Here is a 23,411-nt window from a genome sequence, read left to right as displayed (position 1 = left end):
GGATGGTTCATCAGGGGTGAACAGAGCACCAGGGCTTGGCTCATGGGCTTCTATCACAGCTCTCTTGTTCAGGTAAAGGAAACATTATTAGAGATAACAGATTCTAATCCGCCAAAAATAAAAAGTCCTTAGAACAGAATGCTGAACAGAATAAGTGCCAACTCAGAAACAATTACAGATCTTCATGCCAGAAAGGTTATTAAAAAGCAAAACCAGGATGCTGTCAAATAATTCCAAGCAGCAGATGCACCATCTGCAAAGCCACTTGCACAATGACAACTCCAGAATAAAAAAAGTGTTTCCTGCATGTTCTGCTTTACATGTATAAAAATACCAAATGATAGCTTGGCACAGGAGCTCTGCAAATGACAAAAATTCAGAGGCTGAGCTGAAAAATGAGATGTAATGACTTGCAAAGACAATTGGCCGGAGCACAGGAGGAAATTGGACACCCCAGGTGCAAAAAAGCCCTCCTCTGATTTCTGTAGCAAGGACTAAGCCAACAGGAAAAATGTATCACACCCATAAAACCCTAAAAGGAGAGAAAATAAAGGGAAAATCAGATCTGTGGCACTGAACAATCTTCCCTGAACATCAGCGCTGTGTTTGTAGCCAATCCCAATTTCAGGACCAAAGAGCAGCAAGCTCTCCACACCCTGCCATGGCAGGAGGGTTGGAAATAAAATATCCTAAAATCATCTTTACGGTCCTTTCCAACCCAAATCCTTTTTTCCCCACAACGAAGCCACATCACGCTGTGGCCTGGCTGGAGGTGGCAACGATCTGAAATCCCCACAGAGCTGTGAAATGCCCAGCACAGCAGTGACCCTGGAACTGTCACCACCCAATTCAAGCTCCTTCACTGCCAGCAGCAGTGGCACTGCCAGCCTGGCACGGGCTGGGCATTGCCAGGTCTCTGATGCCATCTGCTGGGGGCTCCTCGTGTTGGGCCACACTGCAGCAGCTCCACCGGGGAAGAACACCCACCCCTGTCACGGACAAAAATGATTTTCACAGGATTTTCCTCCTGAGAAGCTGAGAGGCCTCAGAAATGAAATGTAAATAATTACCTGCTGCTGTGGAATGCAATAGATGAATCTGTGATTGGTCTTCTGTGGTTATTTGTAATTAATGGCCATTCACAGTCCACCTGTCTGGACTCTCTGGTCACTCACAAGATTTTATTATGATTCCTTTCCTTTCTTTGCTAGCTCTCTGATGAAATCCTCTTTCTTTAGTGTAGTTTTAATGTATCATTTTCTTTTAATATAATATATATCATAAAATAATAAATCAGCTTTCTGAAACACGGAGTCAAGATTCTCATCTCTTCCCTCAACCACCTACCCCTCTTTTGTGTTTTCTTTGGATATAAAGACAAATTCAGCCAATTAAGACATTTAAAAATTACATTCAGCTCCTACTAGTGATGGAGACACAGATTAGGGATTGATGCAACAAAACCTATGAACAATTGTGACATCAACTTGCTACATAAATATGGATTTAGGAACTGTTCAGGAAAATTAGAAATTAAGACTCAGAATTGTGACTTGCAGCAGTTTTTGGGATTCCCAAATACAAAGCAGTAAATGAGTGAATATGGGGGCCCCAAAAGCTTTTCCTCACTGCTAAAGTGAGCTTTAAAGTAAATTAGAGTAAGTTCCTGACCCCTGAGCTGAGGGTGAAACAGAGGATGAATTTAGGAGCTCCAGGAGGCCTCTTAAAACACCTGCACAGCATCACTCCCTCATCATATCCTCTGTATCACACAGCTTTTATCCAACAGCCACTCCCAAATTCCCTCTTTCCATTTGTTTTAAGCCTTTTCATGAGTGGAAAACAAAACCCAGGAAAGTCCAATACATGCCTGGCTTTATTGCCTTAATAAACAATGCAGATATTCCAATCTTGATGCTTTACCAGCAATGTGAAGTCAGTGTTTTCCTGAATAAATAAATAACTGCAATAACCAAAATAAGAAAGTTCTTATTAAATATACAGAACTTTACAGGAAGTAAAAAAAAAAAAAAAACAAACCAACAAAAAGAAAGGGATGGATTTTCTGTTCTCAAATGTAATTACAGCAATGTTATCAAAACATTTAATAACCTAAGGAAAGGTTGGGTGTTGTGTTTAGAAAAGCTTTAACTGTCCTCAGCCTCCAGGTTTATGTTATTCCCAAACTTTGCATAGAGCTGGACTTTGAGGTCAGACAGCACGCTCTGGATGGACTCCACTCGGGATTCCAGTGCTTCAATTTCCTCCTGCAAACTCCTCTGAAAAAGAAAAATAAACAAAAATCAGTTCTGTACAACAAACCGAGCCAGGTTTGTCAGCACACAGAACCAACAAAGAGCTGCCTCTCTTCCAACTCATCCCAGGTCTGGCTGCAGGATTTATTGCTGGGGTGACCAAATCCTAAATCCAACACGGATTCAGCCTGTGAAAGCTGCAGAGGATGCACAGATGCCACCCCAGTGCCCAGCACACAGCACAGCCCAGCAGCTCACACAAACCTTGGCCTCCTCCAGCATCTCCTGAGTCTCCTCCAGGGAGTGACTGATGAAGACATCCCCGATCTGGTAGGGAATCAGGTGGGAGTCAGCATCATCCAGCAACATGATGTCATCACAGGCATCCTCCAGGTTCTGCAGCTGCTTCTGTTTGCCAGGACACAGAAAGAAAATCCCTGTGTAAAACCTTTCAGTGGACACTGCACAGCTGGGTAAGGAACCCAGACAGGCTGGATTTTGGGAACAAATCCCACCCACAACCAGGACATCCAGGAGATCAATGTCAGAGCTGGAATTCAGCAATTCAACCCAGCAGACACTCCTAGTCAGCCCTCATTATCTGTCATTAACAGAATAATTAACTGTCTGGGCAACAGCAATATAGCAGATTTAAATGTCACTAATATCTGATATACTTTTACCATTCTCTATTTCCAAAGTATCAGAAACCTCCTATCAGAACCCAAGCATTACTTAAACTCACAGTAACTCACTGCTGCTAATTTTCTATGTTCCAGCTGAAAACCCAATGAAGAGTTCACGAGATCTGAAGCAAATATACCTTTTTCACTTCTATTTCTTCTTTCAGCTCTGTGATCCTGCTGGTGTTTCTTGCAAACTTGTTTATTTTCTGTTGATCTTCAAAGGTGACATTGACATCTTCTGCAGCCTGCGAGGACGAGAGGTCAAAATCATTATTTCAGTTCTTACATTAACTTGAGTCTCCCTGCAAGGATACTCCTACAAAGTGATAGAAAACAATGTGAGAGCCACCACATTCTGCTTATGCTCAAAGTGCCTCTTCAAGGACACCACAAATACCCTCATTTAGCTGGGTACATCCAATTAAAACATTGGCCAGCCACGGCATCCTAAAGGAAAGGTTTCTTTGATGCTGATGGCTGAACTGGACACCCTGCTCTGAGTTTTCTCTGCAGAGGCACCATGAGCAGGAGCAGTTAGTGACATGCAGAGCAGAATGGCTTCACACTGACAGGGAGGAGGATGAATTGGGATACTGGGCAGGAATTGTGCCCTGGGAGGGTGGGGAGAGGTGCCCAGGGCCAGGCTGGACACTGGGGCTGGGAGCAGCCGGGGACAGTGAGGTGTCCCTGCCACGGCAGGGATGGCATGATGGAACGAGACGAATTTTAAGCTTCTTTCCAACCCAAGCCATGATGATGACTCCATGATTAACAACTCTCTCACAGAATACATTTCTCCTCACATCCACCCTGATCCTGTCCTTGTTTACAACGAGCCGCACCAGCACGGGCTCCGCAAGGCCACCGACCCCGGGGGACAAGCGCTGGGCCAGGGCCCGATCCCACAGCCCGATCCCGATATTGGGATATCCCGATATCCCAATTCCCGTTATCCCACCATCCCACTCCAAGGATCTTATCCCATCCCAGGGCCCTCAGCTCCCGAGCGGCGGCCGCGCCGTTCCGGGCAGAGCTTGACCCGGCCGCCTCCGGGGCACAGCGGCCCAGGGAGCAGCGGAGGAGCCGAAAGCTCCTCGGGAGGGATGGAACCCCGCCGGGAAGGGACCAAACCCTGCTCCAAAGGACCGAATCGCCCCGGGCCCGCTCCCTGCTCACCGCCTTCTTCATGGTGGCGGCCATGTTGGCGCTGCACCATCCATGAGGGGCTGAACCATCCGCCCGCCGCGCAGAGGAGGGGCACGGGTTTGGGAAAAGGGAGAAAAACGTGGAAAAACTCCAGAAAACGGCCAAGACTCTGTGAAAATCGGGGATTATCGCTATCTGAAGTGCGGCAGGATGCCTCGAGCGGCCTCGGGGCACGGAGTAATGTGAAGGCGCCTCCGCGGTGCTTGGTACGGCCCGGTGGGAGGGGCGGGGGCGGTTTCGGGGCGCTGGTCCGCCAGGGGGCGCCATGAGACGGGAATGGCGGGACCCGTGGGGTAACGGGATATCGGGATATTTATTGGGATATTTATTTACTGGGATATTTATTGGGATATTTACTGGGATATTTATTGGGATATTTATTTACTGGGATATTTGTTGGGATATAGGGATACTGGGATATTTATTGGGATATCGGGATAGTGGGATATTTATTGGGATATTTATTGGGATATCGGGATAGTGGGATATTTATTGGGATAGTGGGATAATGGGATATCGGGATGTTGGGATCTATGGGGTGGGATGGTGGGATAACAGGATATTGGGCTATTTATTGGGATAATGTATAATGGGATATTGGGATACTGAGATCCATGGGATGGGATATTGGGATAATGGGATATTGGGATAATGGGATAATTGGATGGGATTTTGGGATGGGATATTGGGATGGGATCCATGGGGTGGGATGGGATCCATGGGGTGGGATGGGATGGGATGGGATGGGATAACAGGATGGGATGGGATAATTGGATGGGATTTTGGGATGAGATTTTGGGATGGGATATTGGGATGGGATACATGGGGTGGGATGGGATGGGATAACGGGATAGGATGGGATATTAGGATGAGATATTTGAATACATGGGATGGGATAGTGGCATAATGGGATGGGATCAGATAATGGGATGGGATAATGGGATGGAATAGTAGGCTGGGATAACGGGATATAATAACAGGATGGAAGGGGATAAAGGGATGGGATGGGATATTCATTTCTATAATATTGCCTGAAATAAATTTATTTTTGGGTTTGGGGATTTTTTTTTCCAGTTCCAAATAGCTGCTCATTTCAAAACTCCTGTTCCAAAGCAGTAGGAAAGACAGAATAATAAAAGATATTTTGAGTAGCCCTCAGGCTGATGTTACATTTTATTTTGGTGCATCATCATCCTCACAGTGCCTTGTTTCCCACTGAGGGAAGAAGTTCATCACCAAATTTCTCCCCAGAGAACCGCATTATTATTAACTTCTATAAAAACATAATCCCAGCTCTAAACCTCTCTTTTCCTCAGAAAAGAAACTCTCATCCCCCTGGCCATCCTCGTGCTCCTCCCGAAGGATCCTGCTAGGAAAGGGCACAGCCTGAGCCGTGGTTATTTCCCTGGCTGCACTAACTGCACAGTACCCAGAGCCAGGGCGATTTCCCTCAAGAGAAAAGGAGCGGATTTCACAAGAATTCGATGACTCCAAGGCTTTGAAAAGCAATCCTTTTTTCCCCCACATGCTCGGGCAAGCTGTGTGGGGTGAGCCCTGCCAAGAGTAACTCACTGCAGCGCTCTCTTATGTAAATAAAAGTGAAAACAGCTCAGGAGAGCAGGCAGCACGGAGCAGAGGAACCCGCTGAACCCAGCGCCCTCGCTCCTCTCCCGCTCGCACAAAGGACTTGCTCCTTCTTGCTCTGCTCCCCGGGCTCCTGCTTGGCTTCCCTTGCTGGGATCCCTTCCACGCCCTGCCCTCGTCTCACGGCTCCTCTGGGGCTCTTGGCAATTTTCTCCTTCCCTGCTGGAGCCTTCTGCAGCCCAGCTCAGTGGGGAAGAGCATTGCCATGCTTTGCTGCCTTGGGGAGACCTCTGGATTCCCAAACTCTTCTCCCCTTTCCCTAGAGGTCCACAGGTTTTTGGATTCCCAAACTCTTCTCCCCTTTCCCTAGAGTTCCACAGGTTTTTGGATTCCCAAACTCTTCTCCCCTTTCCCTAGAGTTCCACAGGTTTTTGGATTCCCAAACTCTTCTCCCCTTTCCCTAGAGTTCCACAGGCTTTTGGATTCCCAAACTCTTCTCCCCTTTCCCTAGAGGTCCACAGGTTTTTGGATTCCCAAACTCTTCTCCCCTTTCCCTGGATCCCCAAACTCTGGATTCCCAAACTCTTCTCCCCTTTCCATGAAGCTCCACAGATCTCTGGATTCCCAAACTCTTCCCTCCCCCTGAAGATCCACAGACCTTTGGATTCCCAAACTCTTCTCCCCTTTCCCTGGATCCCCACAGACCTTTGGAATCTCAAACTCTTCTCCCATTTCCCTGGATCCCCACAGACCTCTGGATCCCCAAACTCTGGATTCCCAAACTCTTCTCCCCTCTCCCTGGATCCCCAAACTCTGGATTCCCAAACTCTTCTCCCGTTCCCCTGGAGCTCCACAGATCTCTGGAGTTCCCAAACTCTTCTCCCTTTTCCCTGGATCCCCCCAGACCTTTGGATTCCCAAACTCCTCTCCCCTTTCCATGAAGCCCCACAGACCTTTGGAGTTCCCAAACTCTTCTGTCTTTGAGTTTTCTGTCATCTAATCATCCAGAAGGCGAAATAAGAGGAGTTTGGTGTTAAAAGCCAGTATTTGAGTGAAAATAGAATAAAGGCTGCTTTTGCTTTCATTTCACGGTGAACGTGGATAACTTGGAGATCTCAGTTTTCAAAGCCATATCAGTTTCTCTTCTGGAGAATGGGAATTACTGTACTTTCCTGTCAATATTTACAAAGCTCAAAGATGCTCCGCTGGAAAGAGAATTAAAAGAATTATCAGGGAATTAAAAGTGTATAAACAAACACAAACGAACGCTGCAATAATAACCAGAGCTTGCAAGTTGCAATGCATTTGCCTTCCCCACATTGTGAAATACCTTCCTGTGACACTCTCCCTGTTAACCTCCTCCTGTGGCACTTCAGCTCTTTGTATTAATTTAGAAAACTCAGAGATTTCACAAAAATTTTAAGGCAAATTTACCAAAAAGCTTTTCCCACCCAGGAGAAAGAGCAGAGGCCAGGAGACAGGAATTGTGTAATATGTCACAGAGCAAACCCCCTGGAAATACAGGCATTAAGAGTGAAAATCCACTCCCAGCATAAAACTCTTCCCACTGAGGAGTTATTTTTGTGATATTTGATGTGTTTGAAGGGAACTACAGGAAAATCACTCAGGTTATTTTCCATGAGCTCCAAGGGTTTGATCTGGGAGTTCAGGAGTTGTTTTTAATGAGCTTCCCAAGCACACCTCAGCCCCTTAAATCCAGGGCAGGAGCTCTGAGTTTGATGGGATTTCCAACATTTATTCAAATATGTTACAATTATTTCCCAAAAACTATGACCAGAAATTGACTCAGCTCAGAAAGCACCTCTAAAACTTGGACTAATTAAATATTTAGTGGTGAAAAAATCTGAGCCAGCTGTGTGTACCTGCTCAGCAGATCTCCCACAGAAGCATCCCACTGGCACATGGTTTTTCAAGGAATATTCTCTCCTGACATGCAAGGGAGCAGAAATCAAACCAGGAGCAAAAGAGAAGCACAGAAAAATCAGCTCTTTAGTTCTGATATTCTGCTGTTTCTTGGTCCTTGAGACTTTGAACCAAAAATCCTCCTTGCCATAGTGGAGAAGTGAAGAGAGATTTCATTTGCTGCTGTCATCTGCTGCTATATTGGAAAATATTGGGAAGTCTTGTGGATGGACACCTGTGGGATGGTGGTGACACCTTCACCGTTCAGGTGCCTCAGTGGAAGGATACACCCAAAATTCAGCTCAAGAGCACTGAGCTGGTCCAGCTTTTCTCCAGGAGCTGATGCCTTGAGAGGCTGAGCTGGAACTGAGACTGGATGGAGCTACAGAATAAAGCAGGGATTTATTCACAGGATCCCCTCCATGGACCCACCTTGGGCAGCACCAGAGCCCAGCCAGGGCTGCACCCAAGATGAACCAAAAAACCCCAAAATGCACAGCCGGGCACGGGCTCTGTCCCTGGGATCAGCTCTGCTCCATTTGCACTTTGCAGTTCATTGTCCCATTCCAGCTTTAGCCCAGGCAGTCCCATCCTTGTTTTTCTCTCTCCAGCCCACGGGGTTTGTGCTCCTGGGCTGAGATTTGGCTCATTTGTCCTTGGTGCCCAGCTGGAGCAGGAATTGTTTTGTCTCCCTGCTCTGTGCACACAGCTCAGCAATGCTGAATGTGAAGCTCAGAACAGAATCTGAAAAATATAAAAGCTGAAACCTGAGGCATCAATATAACCCCTGATGTGTTCTAAATGTCACAACTGAAAATTAAAGCTTGGGTTTGAGTCTTAAAAATGAGGGAAGAAGGGGAACTGCAAACAGCCCTGGACTGGCACTTGAGCAGGAACTGAGGAATTATTTTCTGTCCCAGCTCCAGCACACCAATTCCCCTGCCAAGGACTTACAGAGCCACGGGAGTGAGACACAACCCTTTCCATTCTGTCATTCAAAAACAGCTTCAGAGAGAGACGATTTCACATTAACAGGGTGGTTTCCTCCCCGTAGCTGTGAAGAACATGGAAAAATTGACCTGTGCCCAGTTTAGTCTTGACTTGCCTGTTTCAGACTCTTCAAAGGCATCGTTTCACAGGCACGAAGCTGTGACCCTTCAAATGAGTTCATTCTCATTCCTTAAATAGGCAGAGGGCACAAATTGTCCCTTCTCGTCTGGTTTCTCAGAACTCATCATGAATGGAGCCTGAGCTGCCTCCAAGGACAGGGAGATGTGTTTCAGGAGCACTGCTTCAAAGCAAACAAATCACAGAATGTGATTGTGGTGTCTCCCCCAAAAATTACAAACCTTTGAACCAACTTTAACTTTAAAGCCTGCCTGGGAAGTGCTCTGACCCCGTGGCCCACAGAGGATGATCCCATTGCAGAAAACCACTTGGGAAGGATGTGCAGAACTCCCAGAAAGATTCTGCAGTGTATTTCCTTTCCTTTTGTACATTTTCTCTCTGCTGATCTCTGCTGCCTTGGTCTTTGCATTGTTATTAATTTGACTTTGAGACGTGTTTATTTATGTGTCAAATCCATCTCCTGATCATGCTCTGTCCAACACACCCAGGGTGTCTGCACACTCTGCTTCTGCCAAACCCTCACATGAAGGGGATCAGAGCTGAGTCACAAAAGGCATTGGGAAAGAAGGGAAAGGTAGCGTGGGGTGCAAGAAAATCAAATCCCCATTGCAGCCAAGCTGTCTTTCCTGGAAATCCTCTGGATTGCAGGTAGCTCTGTCTTGCAGCAGGATCCAACTCTTCTCTTCTCTTCTCTTCTCTTCTCTTCTCTTCTCTTCTCTTCTCTTCTCTTCTCTTCTCTTCTCTTCTCTTCTCTTCTCTTCTCTTCTCTTCTCGCTCCTCTCAGCCTCAAATTTTTCGAGCTTTTCTGTGCAGTTTCTGATTAAAAGACTGGGATTCACTCATTTTTGTCAGGATTTAATGGCTAACAACGCCCACAGTGAAGGGAATTTTGCCTTCCCCAGTGATGCCCGCATGACCTTTTCTGGTTACTCAACCAGAGAGGCGTAAGGGCAGTTCACACCCCACAACTTCTCGTTCCTCAGTTCCCTGCACTTTCTTATGCCGTCTCTTTAAAGTGAAAATGCTGTGGGAAAACCGAACTGCTCTGCGCTCTGCAGGATGAACAGCACAGCCCTTTGCGCTCACGCGGGTGCTCGGACAAAAATACTAATTAATATTAAAAAAAAAAAAAAAAAAAAAAAAAAAAAACGAAAAAATAAAGGAAAAAGAGAGAGAGAGCGCTACGACACCGCTCACACGAACGCCAGGCGAGGAGCGGAGCCGCTGCCAGCGGCTGCGTCCCCTCCTGCGGGGACCGACCCGCGCACCCCCGCGCTCCAAGCCGGTCCCATCCGCTCATCCCCGCATCCCGGCGGTTCCGACCCGCGCATCCCTGGATCCAAGCCGGTCCCATCCGCTCATCCCCGCATCTCGGCGGGACAGACCCGCGCATCCCTGGATCCAAGCCGGTCCCATCCGCTCATCCCCGCATCCCGGCGGGTCCGATCCGCGCATAACCCCCGATCCCAGTGGGTCCGACCCGCTCATCCCCGGATTCCTGTGGGTCCCACCCGCGCATCCCCGGATCGCAGCAGGTCCGACCCCGCGCTGCCAGCGGGCGGAGGCGCTGGCGCGGTGCCCTCCCTGCCTCCCTGAACCCTTTCATGACCCGCCTGCCCCGAGGGCTCCGCGGGCAGGGCCGGGCAGCCGCCCCACCTCACCCCACCCTTGGCTCCCATTGGCGCGGATGAAAGTCCAGCACCTCGGGCTGCTATAAATGCACCTATGCGCGCCCGGGGGCCGGCACCGCGGCCATGGGCGGCTGCAGCATCCTCCTCCTCCTCCTGGCCCGCCGGCCGCTCCGTGCCCGCACCTGCGGCCGCGCCGCGTCCTCGCTGAGCGCGCTGCGGCCGGCGGAGACGCTGCCCGGGCCGCCCAGCTGGCCCCTGATGGGCAGCCTGCCCGACGTGCTCTGGAAAGGGGGGCTCAAGAGGCAGCACGAGACCCTGGTGAGGCTGGGGATGGCAGGAAGATAAGGATGGTGATGAGATGAGGATGAGGATGGCGATGGGGATGGGATGAAGATGCCGCACTCAGCGCGGGTTTCTGGCTCTCCCCAGGCTCAGTACCACCGGCGCTTCGGGAAGATTTTCCGCATGAAGCTGGGCGCCTTCGACTCGGTGCACATCGCGGCGCCGTGCCTGCTGGAGGCTCTGTACCGCCGCGAGAGCGCCTGCCCGCAGCGCCTCGAGATCAAGCCCTGGAAAGCCTATCGCGACTATCGCGGCGAAGCCTACGGGCTGCTCATCCTGTGAGTGCTGCCCGGAGCGGCTGCGGGGCTGCCGGGGACCGGGGGATGCTCGGAGCGGGTCCGGGGGTCCCGGGCTGCTCCCCGAGAGTGGCCGGGGCTCATCCCGACCCCGAGCATCCCCCGGTTGTGCCGTCGGGGCGGTGGAGCATCAGCAGTGCGGGTTTGGGGTTTTCCGTTTTCATTCTTTTCATCTCTTTTCCCTCTCCAACTCGCTGTTTTTGTTTCGATGCAGGGAGGGAAAGGACTGGCAGAGGGTCAGAAGCGCCTTTCAGAAGAAGCTGATGAAGCCCCGGGAGGTTGTGAAGCTGGACACGGCGATCAATGAGGTACCTGCTCTGAGAAATCCCTTCTCTCTCTGCTCCCCTGCAAGCCTGGGGAGCTGGAGCAGATCTGGTTTATCCGGGCAGCTTTATTTACCCCACAGTGATAAACCACGAGCTCAGACCCAGAACATTCAGGGAATAATGAGTACAAACTGATTGCCAGGGTCTGAGACCACATAGAAACCTGGAGCTGGGGGTGAACCCACAGAAAACCAGGATTATTCCATAAGGATCCAGGCTCCAGCAAAGAGCTTTTCCCTGCTTCTCCTGCATGCTGTAATTTTTGCCTTTACCCCTTCATTCCTCTGCTCCTCCCCTCAGGAACACCTCTGTCCTTAACCTCTGTGCTCCTGGGGAGGCTGAGGAGCATCAGTGACAAACACCTTAATCCCAGTTGTGAAACCCCAGCTGGTGAGGATTGCATCCCTGCGAGGGCAGCACGGTTCATGGGAGCACCGGAGCCTGACAAATCCAAACACTTGTTCACACAGGGGGAAGTTGAATCTTGTTCAAAGAACAGGGAACAAAAGGATTCCTCTCATGCAAGATTGTTATCTGCTCAAAAGGCAGCTGAAATGCTGAATTACACCGGATTTTTATTAGTTGATGTCATTTTATTCCCTTCTTTTCTCTCTCTTCTCTCACCATTTAGGTCCTGGAGGATTTTATGTACAGAATAGATGAAATTTGTGACCACAATGGCCAGATGGAAGATATCTATTCAGAATTCAACAAATGGTCTTTTGAAAGTGAGTGTGGTGCACCTGCCAGGGCATTGCAGTACAAATATGATCAAGGATGAATATGTTGGCTGATTATTTCTAAACTTTCAGCTATAATATCATGCAAAGAGAGTTGCAGAACAGCCAGGGACTGTCAGTGCAAAATTCATCAGCACAAGTATAAATTTCTGCCTAGCTGCCTGCATGGCTTCCAAAAATTCAAACATTCCAATGATTTATAAATCAAAAATTGGGGAGGTTATGGTTCGTTTATCTAGAGTGGGATCAGATAACATTTTTTGTTATTTTTTGCCCACGTGATATTTGTTAGCTATCAGCAGGATCAGTGATATATTCCAATAACAGAGTGCTGGCTGTAGGCAAAGTCTGCAAAATCCCAGTTCCAGTGTTTACACTGGGATTGAGAAGGGCTGGAATGAGTTACCAAGGCAGAGCCTCATCCTCAGGAGCCCTTCAGAGCTCACCGAGGAATGTGCCAGGGATGACACAGGGCACAGAGTGGCTCAGGGAGGGTTGGGTGCAGTGACTGACCCAGCCCTGCCAGACCCAGCTGCCCTTGGCTGCCTCCTCGGGGCTGAGCTCCTCAAAGTGGAGCTTTGTTTCCACTGTCAGTGGTGATGGCTGCTTTGGGAAAGGGAGAAATAGGAAGTGACAGTTTGAAAAGAAGTGGGGAAAAAGGACAAGTGGAAAAGGTGCAGAGTGGGATGCTGCCAGTCCTTGCAAGGAGGGGGAATGCTGTGGGAGATGCTCCTCGAGCCCTGCTCTCCTGCCACTCAGTTTTCTTCAGTAAATTCACCAAATATGAGCCAAAACTGCAGCTCTGCTCTCATGAGGGGATCAGTGGCACTCCTCATTGTGCAGAAATGCTGCTGCCAGGGCCCCAAGCTGGAAACCCTCACTGGGGCCAGGGCAAACAAGCAGGAGGTGTTTTCCAAGTGCTGCTCTGCCAGGTCTGCACCAAGGAACACCTTCAGAAGGCTCACCCAAGCCATTCCTTGATGATAAATTATGCATCCCACACGGCCTTTTGTTTATTAATTTAATTATAATATTGCCTAACAACAGGTATCTGCCTGGTGCTGTATGGAAAGCGGTTTGGCCTCCTGCAGCAGGACGTGGAAGAAGAAAGTCTGAACTTCATCAAGGCTGTAAAAACGGTATGGGAGGGTCTCTCCTGGGGCTGGGGTGGTTTTTTACCGCTGCTGTTAATGAGAGGCAGCAATTTAAAGGAGTCAGCTGGGAAAAGCAGCTCAGGCTTCTGTACCCAACTGGTGCCCAGCTAATCCTGAACTTCTGCCTCCTTTATGCAATGCCTCAGTCTGTTGTAATAAAGCAGGCAGGACTCAGGTTCTCCATGCAGGAAAAACCCCTTTTTATTCCCATTTTTGTACAGTTTTCACAGACCTTGTGTACAACTTCAATTGGTTAGTAGCTTTCTTGCCAATTACTGTATTGGCTAGTAAAAGGTATTTTGCTTGTCCATCAAGTCTCTCTATTCTTGAGAGCCTGTATCCTTATGGAATATATATATTATATTATATTATATGTGACATATTATATGTGACATATTATATGTGACATATTATATGTGACATATTATATATATGACATATTATATATATGACATATTATATATATGACATATTATATATATGACATATTATATATATTTTATATGTTATATATATAGTATATATATAATATATATATTATATATTATATATATTATATCTGTGAAGAATATATTTTCTTCACTGATTCTCATGAGAGAGATCCCTGGTTATCACAGGTGAACTTTTTCTCCCCAAAATTGTTAATTTTTGTGTTAATGAGCTCTCCTTTTTCAAGCTGTTTTCACATAGGTACTTGGAAGCTGTTGTTAGCTGAGGTAGCTAAGCTAATCCATATTTTATAAGATATTTTTATGACAATTTTTACCATTAGTGGGACAGGGGAAATGCTGAGTGGGCATCAGGGCAGCCCTGGAGGGAATTGTCAGCTCGGCTGGTGACTCTGCTCCTCTCTGGGGACCCTGCAGGCTGGGACTGTGCCTGCCTGTGGGGTTTGCTGTGGGGTTTGGGGTCAGAGCTGCCTTTGTGCTCTGGGGTCCAAACCTGCCCCACTTCAGCCACCACACACAGGCAGCCAGCCCTGCCTGGGATTTCAGCTCATCCTTTGTCAAGGGAGAGGGAGGCACTGCCAAAAATGCCTTGTCCCACTCCCAACAGGGGCCAAAAATCAATAGGGTGCATTCCTTACTGAGGAGGCTCCTGGCTGCCCCTGATTTTTACCTGGACATGCCCTCAGTAGACTCAGACCCATCCTCTCTGTCCAGGATGGAAAATCCACCAGAATTTTGCCTTCCTGGCAATCTCCCTCTGCTCCCCAGCCCGTGCTGTTCAGGGGCTGCAGGCAGAGGGTGGAAAGGGGTTAAAGGGAGATTTCCCCCACAGATGATGGCCACGTTCGGGATGATGATGGTGACCCCTGTGGAGCTGCACAAGGGGCTCAACACCAAGGTCTGGCAAGCTCACACCAAAGCATGGGATGATATATTCAAAACAGGTCATTATTTAACCCAAATTTATCTCCTTTCCCTCTATCTCTGTCCTCTCCTTGCTGGGATTGATTTTTCCATGCTTGCTGCTGTTAATCCCTGCCTTCAGCACGGATTAAAGCACATTTGCTGTACCCAAACAGGGATTATTCAATGTGGGAGCAGTTTTTAGTGACTAACACCCAGGCTGTGGGGCAATACCCAATTCCCAGGGAAATCCCAGGATTCTGGGAGCCAGCAGTGTCATGGCACCATTTTAATTGTCCTAAAAGGAAATTAAAAATTATAATCTCTATAAAGGCAAGGGTATAAATGAAAAGGGACTTCCCTCAATGACTTGTTTTATTGGGAAACAAGAATTGTGCACCTGTTTGCTAAAAAAAAAAAAAAAGAAATTATATCTTTTCTGGACAACCTGTAGCATAGTTGTAAATATTAAACCCAGAAGTAATTTAAATAATAAAGTTCAGTTTGGCTTTTTGACTATTTAAAGTGATTTTGCCTTCCAAATTTAAAAATTACTCAAACTCCAGATATGAAATTAAGTTTTTATTTTTAATATTTTAAAATTTCATTGATTTAAACAATGAGAGACATAACTAAAGGCTGAGAAAGCTTTTGGAAGGTTGTAACACTGAGATATTTCCCTTGGGTATTTGAGTCCCAAGGCTTTTTATCCTGCCAGCCACACACTCTCTTATTTTATTGCTTCTTGGTTTATGGGCTTTAGGAAAGACACTTTAAACCAGTTTTGCTCAGAAAAACCAGTCTGACACCTTCACTTAAAGTGAATAATTCTTCACAGGAGCTGGTTTTAACAGCTGGGATACTCCTGAGCAAAACCTGTTTCTTTTTATTTAAAAAAACCCCCAGCATGTCAAAATTTGGCATCTCTTTGTGCCTTCCCCTGGTAAATCCCAGGTTTACATTTCCCCTCGGGGGTTCTGGGTGCTAAATCCCTTTGATTTTCTAACACCTTGATCCCCTTTGAAAACCCCAGGTAATAAATTTTACACACTCCTGTTTCTGTTTGCTGAGTATTTCCCTCAATGTGCCACTGATTTCCTCCCCTAATTTAAGAGAGCAGAATTCCTAAGAGCTGAAAAGCGATTTTTGGGACTGAGTTGGTTTGAGAAGTGACAACACCATTCTTTATTCACTCTGAATACCCTCATTACTGACCCAGAGCTTGCAAGCAGAGCCCAGCTTGGCGCTGCTGTGGGTTTGCAGGGGTTCTATGGGGCTGTGGGTGATTTTCCCTCTCGCTGCCCTCCCCAGCCAAGCACTCCATCGACAGCCGGCTGCAGAAGCACTCTGCCGACCCGCAGGGGGATTTTCTGTGTGACATCTACTCGGGGGGACAGCTGTCCAGGAAGGAGCTGTACGCTGCCATCGCTGAGCTGCAGATCGCCGGCGTCGAGACGGTAACCGCAGGGTGAACAGGGTTTAATTCCCCCAGTTCCCTTCTTAGAGTTTAAACCCTCCCAATTACCTCCTTAGGGTTTAAATTCCCCCGGTTCCCTCATCAGGGTTTACATCCCCCCAGTTCCCTCCTTAGCTGCAGATCGCCGGCGTCGAGACAGTAACCGCGGGGTGAACAGGGTTTAATTCCCCCAGTTCCCTTCTTAGAGTTTAAACCCTCCCGATTACCTCCTTAGGGTTTAAATTCCCCCAGTTCCCTTCTTAGAGTTTAAACCCTCCCAATTACCTCCTTAGGGTTTAATTCCCCCAGTTCCCTTCTTAGAGTTTAAACCCTCCCGATTACCTCCTTAGGGTTTAAATTCCCCCAGTTCCCACATCAGGGTTCACATCCCCCCAGTTCCCTCCTTAGCTGCAGATCAACAGTGTGGAGATGGTAACTGGGATGTGTCCAGAGTCTAAATCCCCCCAGTTCCATCCTTGGGGCTCAATTCACCCCAATTCCCTCTTTAGCTGCAGATCGCCGGTGTTGAGATGGTAACCACGATGTGAACAGGGTTTATATCCTCCCAGTTCCCTCCTTGGGGTTCAATTCACCCCAATTCCCTCCTTAGCTGCAGACCCCCAGCACGGTGATGGTACCTGGGATGTGCCAAGGGTTTAAATCCCCCCAGTTCCCTTCTTGGAGTTTAAATCCTCCCAGTTCCCTCCTTAGGGCTCAAATTACCCCAACTCCCTCCTTAGCTGCAGATCCCCAGCACGGAGATGGTACCCATGATGTGCCCAGGGTTTGAATTCCCTCCAATTCTCTCCTTGGGGCTCAAATCCTCCCAGTTTTCTCCCTGGGGTCCAAATCCTTCTGCTTCCCTCCTTAGAGTCCAAATTCCTCCCAGTTCCCTCCTTGGGGTTTAAATTCCCTCCAGTTCCCTCCTTAGCTGCAGATCCCAAGCATGGAGACAGTGCCCAGGATGTGCTCAGGGTTTAAATCCTCCCAGTTTCCCTCCTTAGGGTTTAAATTCCCTCCTTAGGGTTCAAAACCCCTCCAATTCCCTCCCTGGGGTCCAAATTTCCCCCTGTTCCCTCCTTAGGGCTCAGATTACCCCAATTCCCTCTTTAGCTGCAGATTGCTGGCATGGAAATGGTACCAGGGATGTGCCCAGGGTTTAAATTCCCGCCAGTTCCCTCCTTAGGGTTCAAATCCCCCCAGTTCCCTCCTTAGGCTTTAAATTCCTCCAATTCCCTCCTTAGGTGCAGGTCCTCCAGCATGGAGATGGTAAAGCTGATTTTCCAAGGGTTCAAATCATCCCTGTTCCCCCCTTCCTTCCCCTACCTGAGCACCAGCACACCTGGGAGTGAGCTCATCCTGAAGCTGCCTCAGTGGCCCAAGTGCAGATGGATTTTTACATTAAATCCCTGGATTTTGACCTGAAATCCCCAGATTTTTTAATTCTGGGATTAATTCACGACAACTGGGACGGCTCATAACCCCTCAGGCTGTCATAACTCCATAAAGCTGTGCCCAGCCAGAAACGTTGCTTTGAATTTTGGGCAAATTCTTCCTTCTATGCCTACAAAAGGACAGCTTCACCTTTCCTTCTGCTCTGTTCCAGACAGCCAACAGTTTGCTGTGGGCTCTGTACAACCTCTCCCGCAATCCTCACGTCCAGCAGAAGCTTTTCCAGGAAATCCAGAGAGTTTTGGGTGCCCAGCAGAGCCCGAGTGCTGAGAGCCTGAGGAACATGCCCTACCTGAAAGCCTGTCTGAAAGAGTCCATGAGGTAAAATCCCCAAATCCTTCAAAACCATCCCCAAGTGTTTCACCAGCTTCTTTGTACAAGGGAGAAATTAATTTTCAGCACACAGAATTTTGTTCATCTTGCTGTTTGAGGGAAAATATGAGAGATAGAAGAAGGGAAATTTCTGGGAATTTAACCCATGGTTCTCTTTCCCTGCAGATTAACCCCATCAGTGCCTTTCACCACCCGCACCATCGACACAGAAATGGTTCTGGGAAATTACATGCTGCCCAAAGGGGTAAGGCAATTAATTCTGTTTATTTGGATATTTTTAATTGCCCTTTAAACCACAGAAGTTGCTCATATATCAGTTTCAAACTGGCTCTGCCAAAGTACCAGCCCCAGGACAAGGAATGAGGGATTCACCCCAAGGATTCCCATAAACACAAACCCACACCTGCCTCCACTGCAGCTGGACTTAGACAGAAATATTTGCCTGAAGTAATTTTGATGAGCTATTCCAATTGATTTTTTGGGAATTCCTTGACCTCTCCTGAGGAAGCTGCTGTGCTGTGAAAAATGCATTCACTTTCTTGTGAAAATTTAAAAAGTTTATTAAAGGACAATAGGAGACAAGGACTATAAAGTAAAGGTTATTATGGTTGGGTGTATCTTGGTACTTAGCTAAGAGTACACTTGTTTTAGAAACACTTTTTATGTACTATTTCTCTTACATTAGTTTGTTGCATATTCATAAACAATCATGCATAGGAAACTTTTTCTTTAAACTAGTTTACATATTTTAAGAACTTTTTGGTACAGCTTTTGTTTGGTTTTACTTTTTCAGAGCACAAGTATTTTTTGCTTGTGGGTTTTAGCCTATTTTTATTACTTTTATTTTATTACTTTTAATTTTTGGGCTTTGGTCTACACTGTTTTTAGCTGTGAGAGTTAATAGTTGGTATATGTGTAGCAGGGTCTTCTTCATATGTTCATTGGATGTTATCTTATTTAAGTAGGTATTTTAACCAAGCATAACTATTTCACTACTATGCCCAACCTTAATTAACAGCAGAAATAAAAACTATATCTTTATAACAAAGTCACTTTAGCCTCACACATATAGAACCCACTTTAATATTCGCCAGAAGCCAATACCATGACACGTATCTGACGCACGCCATGATTCTCCATCCTCGGGATCCGGGGGTGTCTCTGTGACCTGTTCCCTGTCCTGCCTTGCTGCAGACGGTGCTGATGATCAACAGCCACGCCCTGGGCTGCAGCGAGGACTGTTTCAGGGGCTGGGCAGAGTTCAGGCCCGAGCGCTGGCTGCTCAGGGGCTCCATCCACCCCTTCTCCCACGTGCCCTTCGGCATCGGCAGGAGGATGTGCGTGGGGCGCCGCCTGGCCGAGCTGCAGCTGCACCTGGCCCTCTGCTGGGTAAGCGCCCCAAAAAGGCAACTGGGCGGGTTTGTCCTCCAGTGAGCACGGGCACAGCCCAGCATGCTCATTGTGGGCACAGCAGGCACAGCCTTCCCAAGGGATTTTCCTGGGGAAGCAGTGAGAAAGCTCAGAGAAGAGAAAACGATTCTTATCTCTATTTGTGCTCCTGTTTGGCGCATGTGGAACGTGTTATGGGGTATTTACTGTTCCTGTTTTTTGGCACATGGGGAATATGTTATAGGGTATTCAGTGCCCCTGTTGTTTGGCACATGGGGAATGTGTTATGGAGTATTTGCTGTTCCTGTTGTTTGGCACATATGGAGATTGTTTATTGTGGGGTGTGGAGGTTCAGGGACATCACACCATGACCAGTATGATCCAGTGAAGCCAAGTTTATTATCTCCCTAAAAAGACTATATTTATTATAAATTTCTACTGTCAACGTGTCTCTAGCTAATACATGATTGGTTAATCCTAGCTGTTCATGCCTCTAAAATAGAATGCTGATTGGATAATCTAATTTTTCATGCATCTTGCTGTGGTTGTCTGGCCATGACTTCTCTTTTTCCTTACTTTCCCAAGCTCACTGACAAACCTGCTGAGTCCTGATGACTCTTCTTCTTGTATCTCTTTCAAGGATATACCGGCCCCATTTCTGAATATGTCCATTATCCATTGTTTGTGCACGTGTCCATTGTCCCAAGCAGGCTGGATTGTGCATCGGCTGACTATGGCCATTGTCCTGCAAAAACTCCTTAACCTGCAAAAAACTCTCAACAGTTTATGAGAGTGATTTCTTAATTGGGCACTGCTGATGGTTGGATTGATTGGCCAGTTGGGTCAAAGCTGTGTTGTGACTGTCTGAAAGGGTCACAGGTTTTTCTTTGGTGTGATATAGTATAGTTTGGGTATATTGTAATATGGCTGAAAGAGGCAATTGCTCAGCCCTCTGATGATGCAGTCGGAGCAGGTTATTGCCCAGCTGGGGATGCTGCCCTGACAGCTGGTGGGTGCTGTGTCCCTGCAGCTGATCCGCAGGTACCGTGTGCTGGCCACGGACCAGGAGCCGCTGGAGACGCTGCACTCGGGGATCCTCATCCCCGGCAGGGCCCTGCCCATCGCCCTCCAGCCACGAGCAGGTACGGGCAAACACACCTGGGTGCTCTGCTTGGGCATAAAACACACACCTGTGCTCCGCTTGGGCACAAACACACACCTGGGTGCTGCTTGGGCTCACAAACACACACCTGTGCTCTGCTTGGGCACAAACACACACCTGGGTGCTGCTTGGGCTCACAAACACACACCTGTGTTCTCTGTAGGCACACAAACACACACCTGGGTGCTGCTTGGGCTCACAAACACACACCTGTGTTCTCTGTGGGCACACACACACACACACCTGTGCTTTGCTTGGGCTCACAAACACACACCTGTGCTCCGCTTGGGCACAAACACACACCTGGATGCTGCTTGGGCTCACAAACACACACCTGTGTTCTCTGTGGGCACACACACACACACCTGTGCTTTGCTTGGGCTCACAAACACACACCTGTGTCCTGCTTGTGCACAACCACACACCGGAGTTCTGTGTTCCTGCACACTGCGGGCTCTGCTGTACCTGCACCGGGATTTCTGTGCCAATGGGAGGGTAAACAGCTGATATCTGTCTGCTCTTCATCCTCAGAGGGCCTGAGCCATCCTGGGTCTTTATTTTAACAAATGAATGCTGTCCCAGTTCGGTGTTTTATTAGGAACTGTCCTGTATTTCTCATAGCTCATGGCTCTGGACTCAATTTTATATCCACATTTCTGTTCCTGATGCAGCCCAAAAAGGGGGGAATCAGCATATACCCAGTGCTGCAGAAAATAACAGCCAGGGGTTGTTAGAACTTCACTGCAGTCCCAAAGATATTTCCTGGAAAAGAGCATTTGATCTTGGGCATCAGTTTGCAAATTAAAAAGAAGATGCCTTAGTGAAGGAACTGCTCACTGCAGAGTTTAGATAACAAAACTTCATTTGAGGCAGAAGGACAGAGAAAAATCTATTTGTAAATAGTTGTGCAGTGTTGCAACTTAAATATTTGAACCTAGGATTTTCTTTCTCACAAGTTTATACGAACGAGCTAACAAAATAACATATTTGTGCAACAACCTAACTTGAGAAAACAAGTCTCTGATCCAGAATGAAATCCTCCAATAGAAATCCAGGACATTTCAATGCTGGGGAAGATATTTTTTACCAGCCAACATCACAGGAAAAAAATACATCCCAGTATAATCTGAATATTCACTCCTTTAACTGAAGTTTGTTCAGTGTGGTTTGCTTTGACATGTAATGTAATATATAATATATAATATATAATATATAATATATATTATATAATATATAATATATAATATATAATATATAATATATAATATATAATATATAATATATAATATATAATATAATATAATAATTTTTTTTGCTCAATACAGGTGGCAAGAAATAAAGGACAGCCCTGCTGCTGCCTTTTCCTGAGAGAGAGACATGAGCTGTGGGAGCCAGAGCTCTGGAGGCTGCAGGGAAGAGCTGCACCACATCCCCTGAGCCACTGCTGGGCCAGGAACAGCACCAGGAAAAGCTCCCAGACTGTTTTATTGGGGAAAATGTGCCTAAAAGGAGAGGGAAACGCCGGGTGCTGTCATTGGGCTGTGGGAATCCAGGGGTTTAGTGCAGGACCAAGGGCCTGGGGGTGCTGAGCTGCCCAGTTTGGGGAGAGTTCCTCCAGTTTGGGACCAGGCAGGGCTGGGGTGGCCCTGGGAGCGCAGAGTGGGAGAGGAAACTGCCCCAGTCCTGCTCAAATCGCCAGAGAAGGGAGCTGGGAGCCTGGAAAAGGCTAAAACAGGCATGGGAAATTGGGATAATGAAAGAAAGACATTTCCTTGGCGTCCTGGGTTGGAGGGAAATGGGGAGAAATGCACCTGGCAAGATTTATTGCTTTGCTTTGGGCTTGTGCCTGACACACCCTCTGCTCTTCCCATGGATTTCCATCCCTCCAGCTCCTGCACCACCCATTTTATCCCACTCTTATTGTAAAAGCTTTGTGGTCTTTCATTGCATGGATGGAAATGGAGCCACTGGAATCCTATGGGTTCTGCCTCTGCAGATTGATGGTGACGATCCTGACAGGATAGGTGCATGAGATGAAGAACAGAAAATTATGCTTCCAAGGACAATTCTGCAGGAAATGAGGACCCCAAACATTTCCAGGGGGTCTATTTCTCGTGGAAACTGCAATATCTAAAAGTTCAAATTGTCACTGCCCTCCAAGCAATACTGGATTCTGGCTGTTATGGTTGCTGGTTTTACACTTTTGCAGTTTCAACTACAGCTTTATCTCTATATATAATCCTGAATTTATTTTTTTACATGTTGAAATGCTGCAAGTTCTTACTACTTGTTGGTCTGTCCCTTGTTTTCATTTGTTCTCCTCTGACATGCTCAGACATGTAAATGTACCCCCCAAAACAATGTATAAAACAATTTTTGTGCATTATCTGAATATTTCTAGGCAGTTTTGTAAGAAAATAAAGAGTTCTATTTTTTCTCTAGAATTAGTCTTTCATTATTTATTTTAAAAGTCTTTGCAGCTTTGCAGAAGAGGCTTCTGCCCCCTTGGGACAGTCTGAACTCGTTTCTGCCTGGCATGGAATGGTCCAGGGAGGGGAATGGGACAAGATAAAATCCATGGAAAGTTCTGAGGAAAGGTGAAAACAGCTGGAATTTTTGCAGAATCAGTAGAAATTATGTATATTTTTAAAATGCCATCCCTCAGCAGCATTCCTGGCAGGGTGAGGTGACACTGGGAGCAGAGGATGGGAAATCCATCCCCAGGGAGCTCATGCTGGGGTGAAGGTCCATGTGGAGATCTACCCAAAACCCGGGACAAAAACCCCACAAAGCCTCTTCTTACAGCATCATAATTTATTGGTAGTAATATTAATTTAATATTAGAGCCAATGGAGTTATGCCAGTATGGAAGAAATGCTAAGGGAAACAGTTTGTTGGATTCCGGGCATCTCTTGCTGCTCCCAAACCTTCTGATGGTTTAACCCTCAGAGAGAAGTGCTGATATCTCGATTCCAGGCATCTCTTGCTGCTCCCAA

The 23,411-nt window shown here is 47.2% G+C and overlaps 2 protein-coding genes across 2 annotated transcripts; one reads left to right on the top strand and one right to left on the bottom strand.

Annotated features, from left to right (window-relative positions):
- Window positions 1–1,858: 1,858 nt before the first annotated feature.
- PFDN4 (prefoldin subunit 4) lies at window positions 1,859–4,261 on the bottom strand. The gene is made up of 4 exons (XM_059480849.1): window positions 4,118–4,261; window positions 3,079–3,186; window positions 2,520–2,663; window positions 1,859–2,279 (listed from the first exon to the last, which is right to left on the bottom strand). Exons 1-4 carry the CDS (start codon window positions 4,139–4,141, stop codon window positions 2,148–2,150), a joined length of 408 nt encoding a protein of 135 aa, XP_059336832.1. The 5' UTR covers window positions 4,142–4,261; the 3' UTR covers window positions 1,859–2,147.
- A 6,275-nt stretch (window positions 4,262–10,536) lies between these two features.
- LOC132078610 (1,25-dihydroxyvitamin D(3) 24-hydroxylase, mitochondrial) lies at window positions 10,537–22,814 on the top strand. Its single transcript, XM_059480858.1, has 12 exons — window positions 10,537–10,731; window positions 10,843–11,033; window positions 11,266–11,359; window positions 12,009–12,105; window positions 13,165–13,256; window positions 14,553–14,664; window positions 15,935–16,080; window positions 17,686–17,852; window positions 18,030–18,108; window positions 19,059–19,253; window positions 20,284–20,395; window positions 21,741–22,814. The coding sequence occupies exons 1-12, from the start codon at window positions 10,537–10,539 to the stop codon at window positions 21,752–21,754; spliced, it is 1,494 nt and encodes a 497-aa protein (XP_059336841.1). The 3' UTR covers window positions 21,755–22,814.
- The last annotated feature ends 597 nt before the right edge of the window (window positions 22,815–23,411 follow it).

This window comes from Ammospiza nelsoni, chromosome 12 (assembly GCF_027579445.1).
Source record: "Ammospiza nelsoni isolate bAmmNel1 chromosome 12, bAmmNel1.pri, whole genome shotgun sequence".
In the NCBI taxonomy this organism is placed as follows: Eukaryota; Metazoa; Chordata; class Aves; order Passeriformes; family Passerellidae; genus Ammospiza; species Ammospiza nelsoni.
This window is presented reverse-complemented; position numbering and strand designations above follow the sequence as displayed.

What these genes read in the sequence shown, in the direction of transcription:
- PFDN4 (XM_059480849.1), bottom strand. Translation starts at nt 4,141, where the DNA reads ATGGCCGCCACCATGAAGAAGGCG. An exon ending in CCGCCACCATGAAGAAGGCG is followed by an intron (nt 3,187 to 4,117) that starts GTGAGCAGGGAG and finishes TCGTCCTCGCAG; the next exon opens with GCTGCAGAAGATGTCAATGT. An exon ending in AAGAAATAGAAGTGAAAAAG is followed by an intron (nt 2,664 to 3,078) that starts GTATATTTGCTT and finishes CCTGGCAAACAG; the next exon opens with AAGCAGCTGCAGAACCTGGA.
- LOC132078610 (XM_059480858.1), top strand. Translation starts at nt 10,537, where the DNA reads ATGGGCGGCTGCAGCATCCTCCTCCTCCTCCTGGCCCGCCGGCCGCTC. An exon ending in TGGACACGGCGATCAATGAG is followed by an intron (nt 11,360 to 12,008) that starts GTACCTGCTCTG and finishes CTCACCATTTAG; the next exon opens with GTCCTGGAGGATTTTATGTA. An exon ending in CAACAAATGGTCTTTTGAAA is followed by an intron (nt 12,106 to 13,164) that starts GTGAGTGTGGTG and finishes GCCTAACAACAG; the next exon opens with GTATCTGCCTGGTGCTGTAT.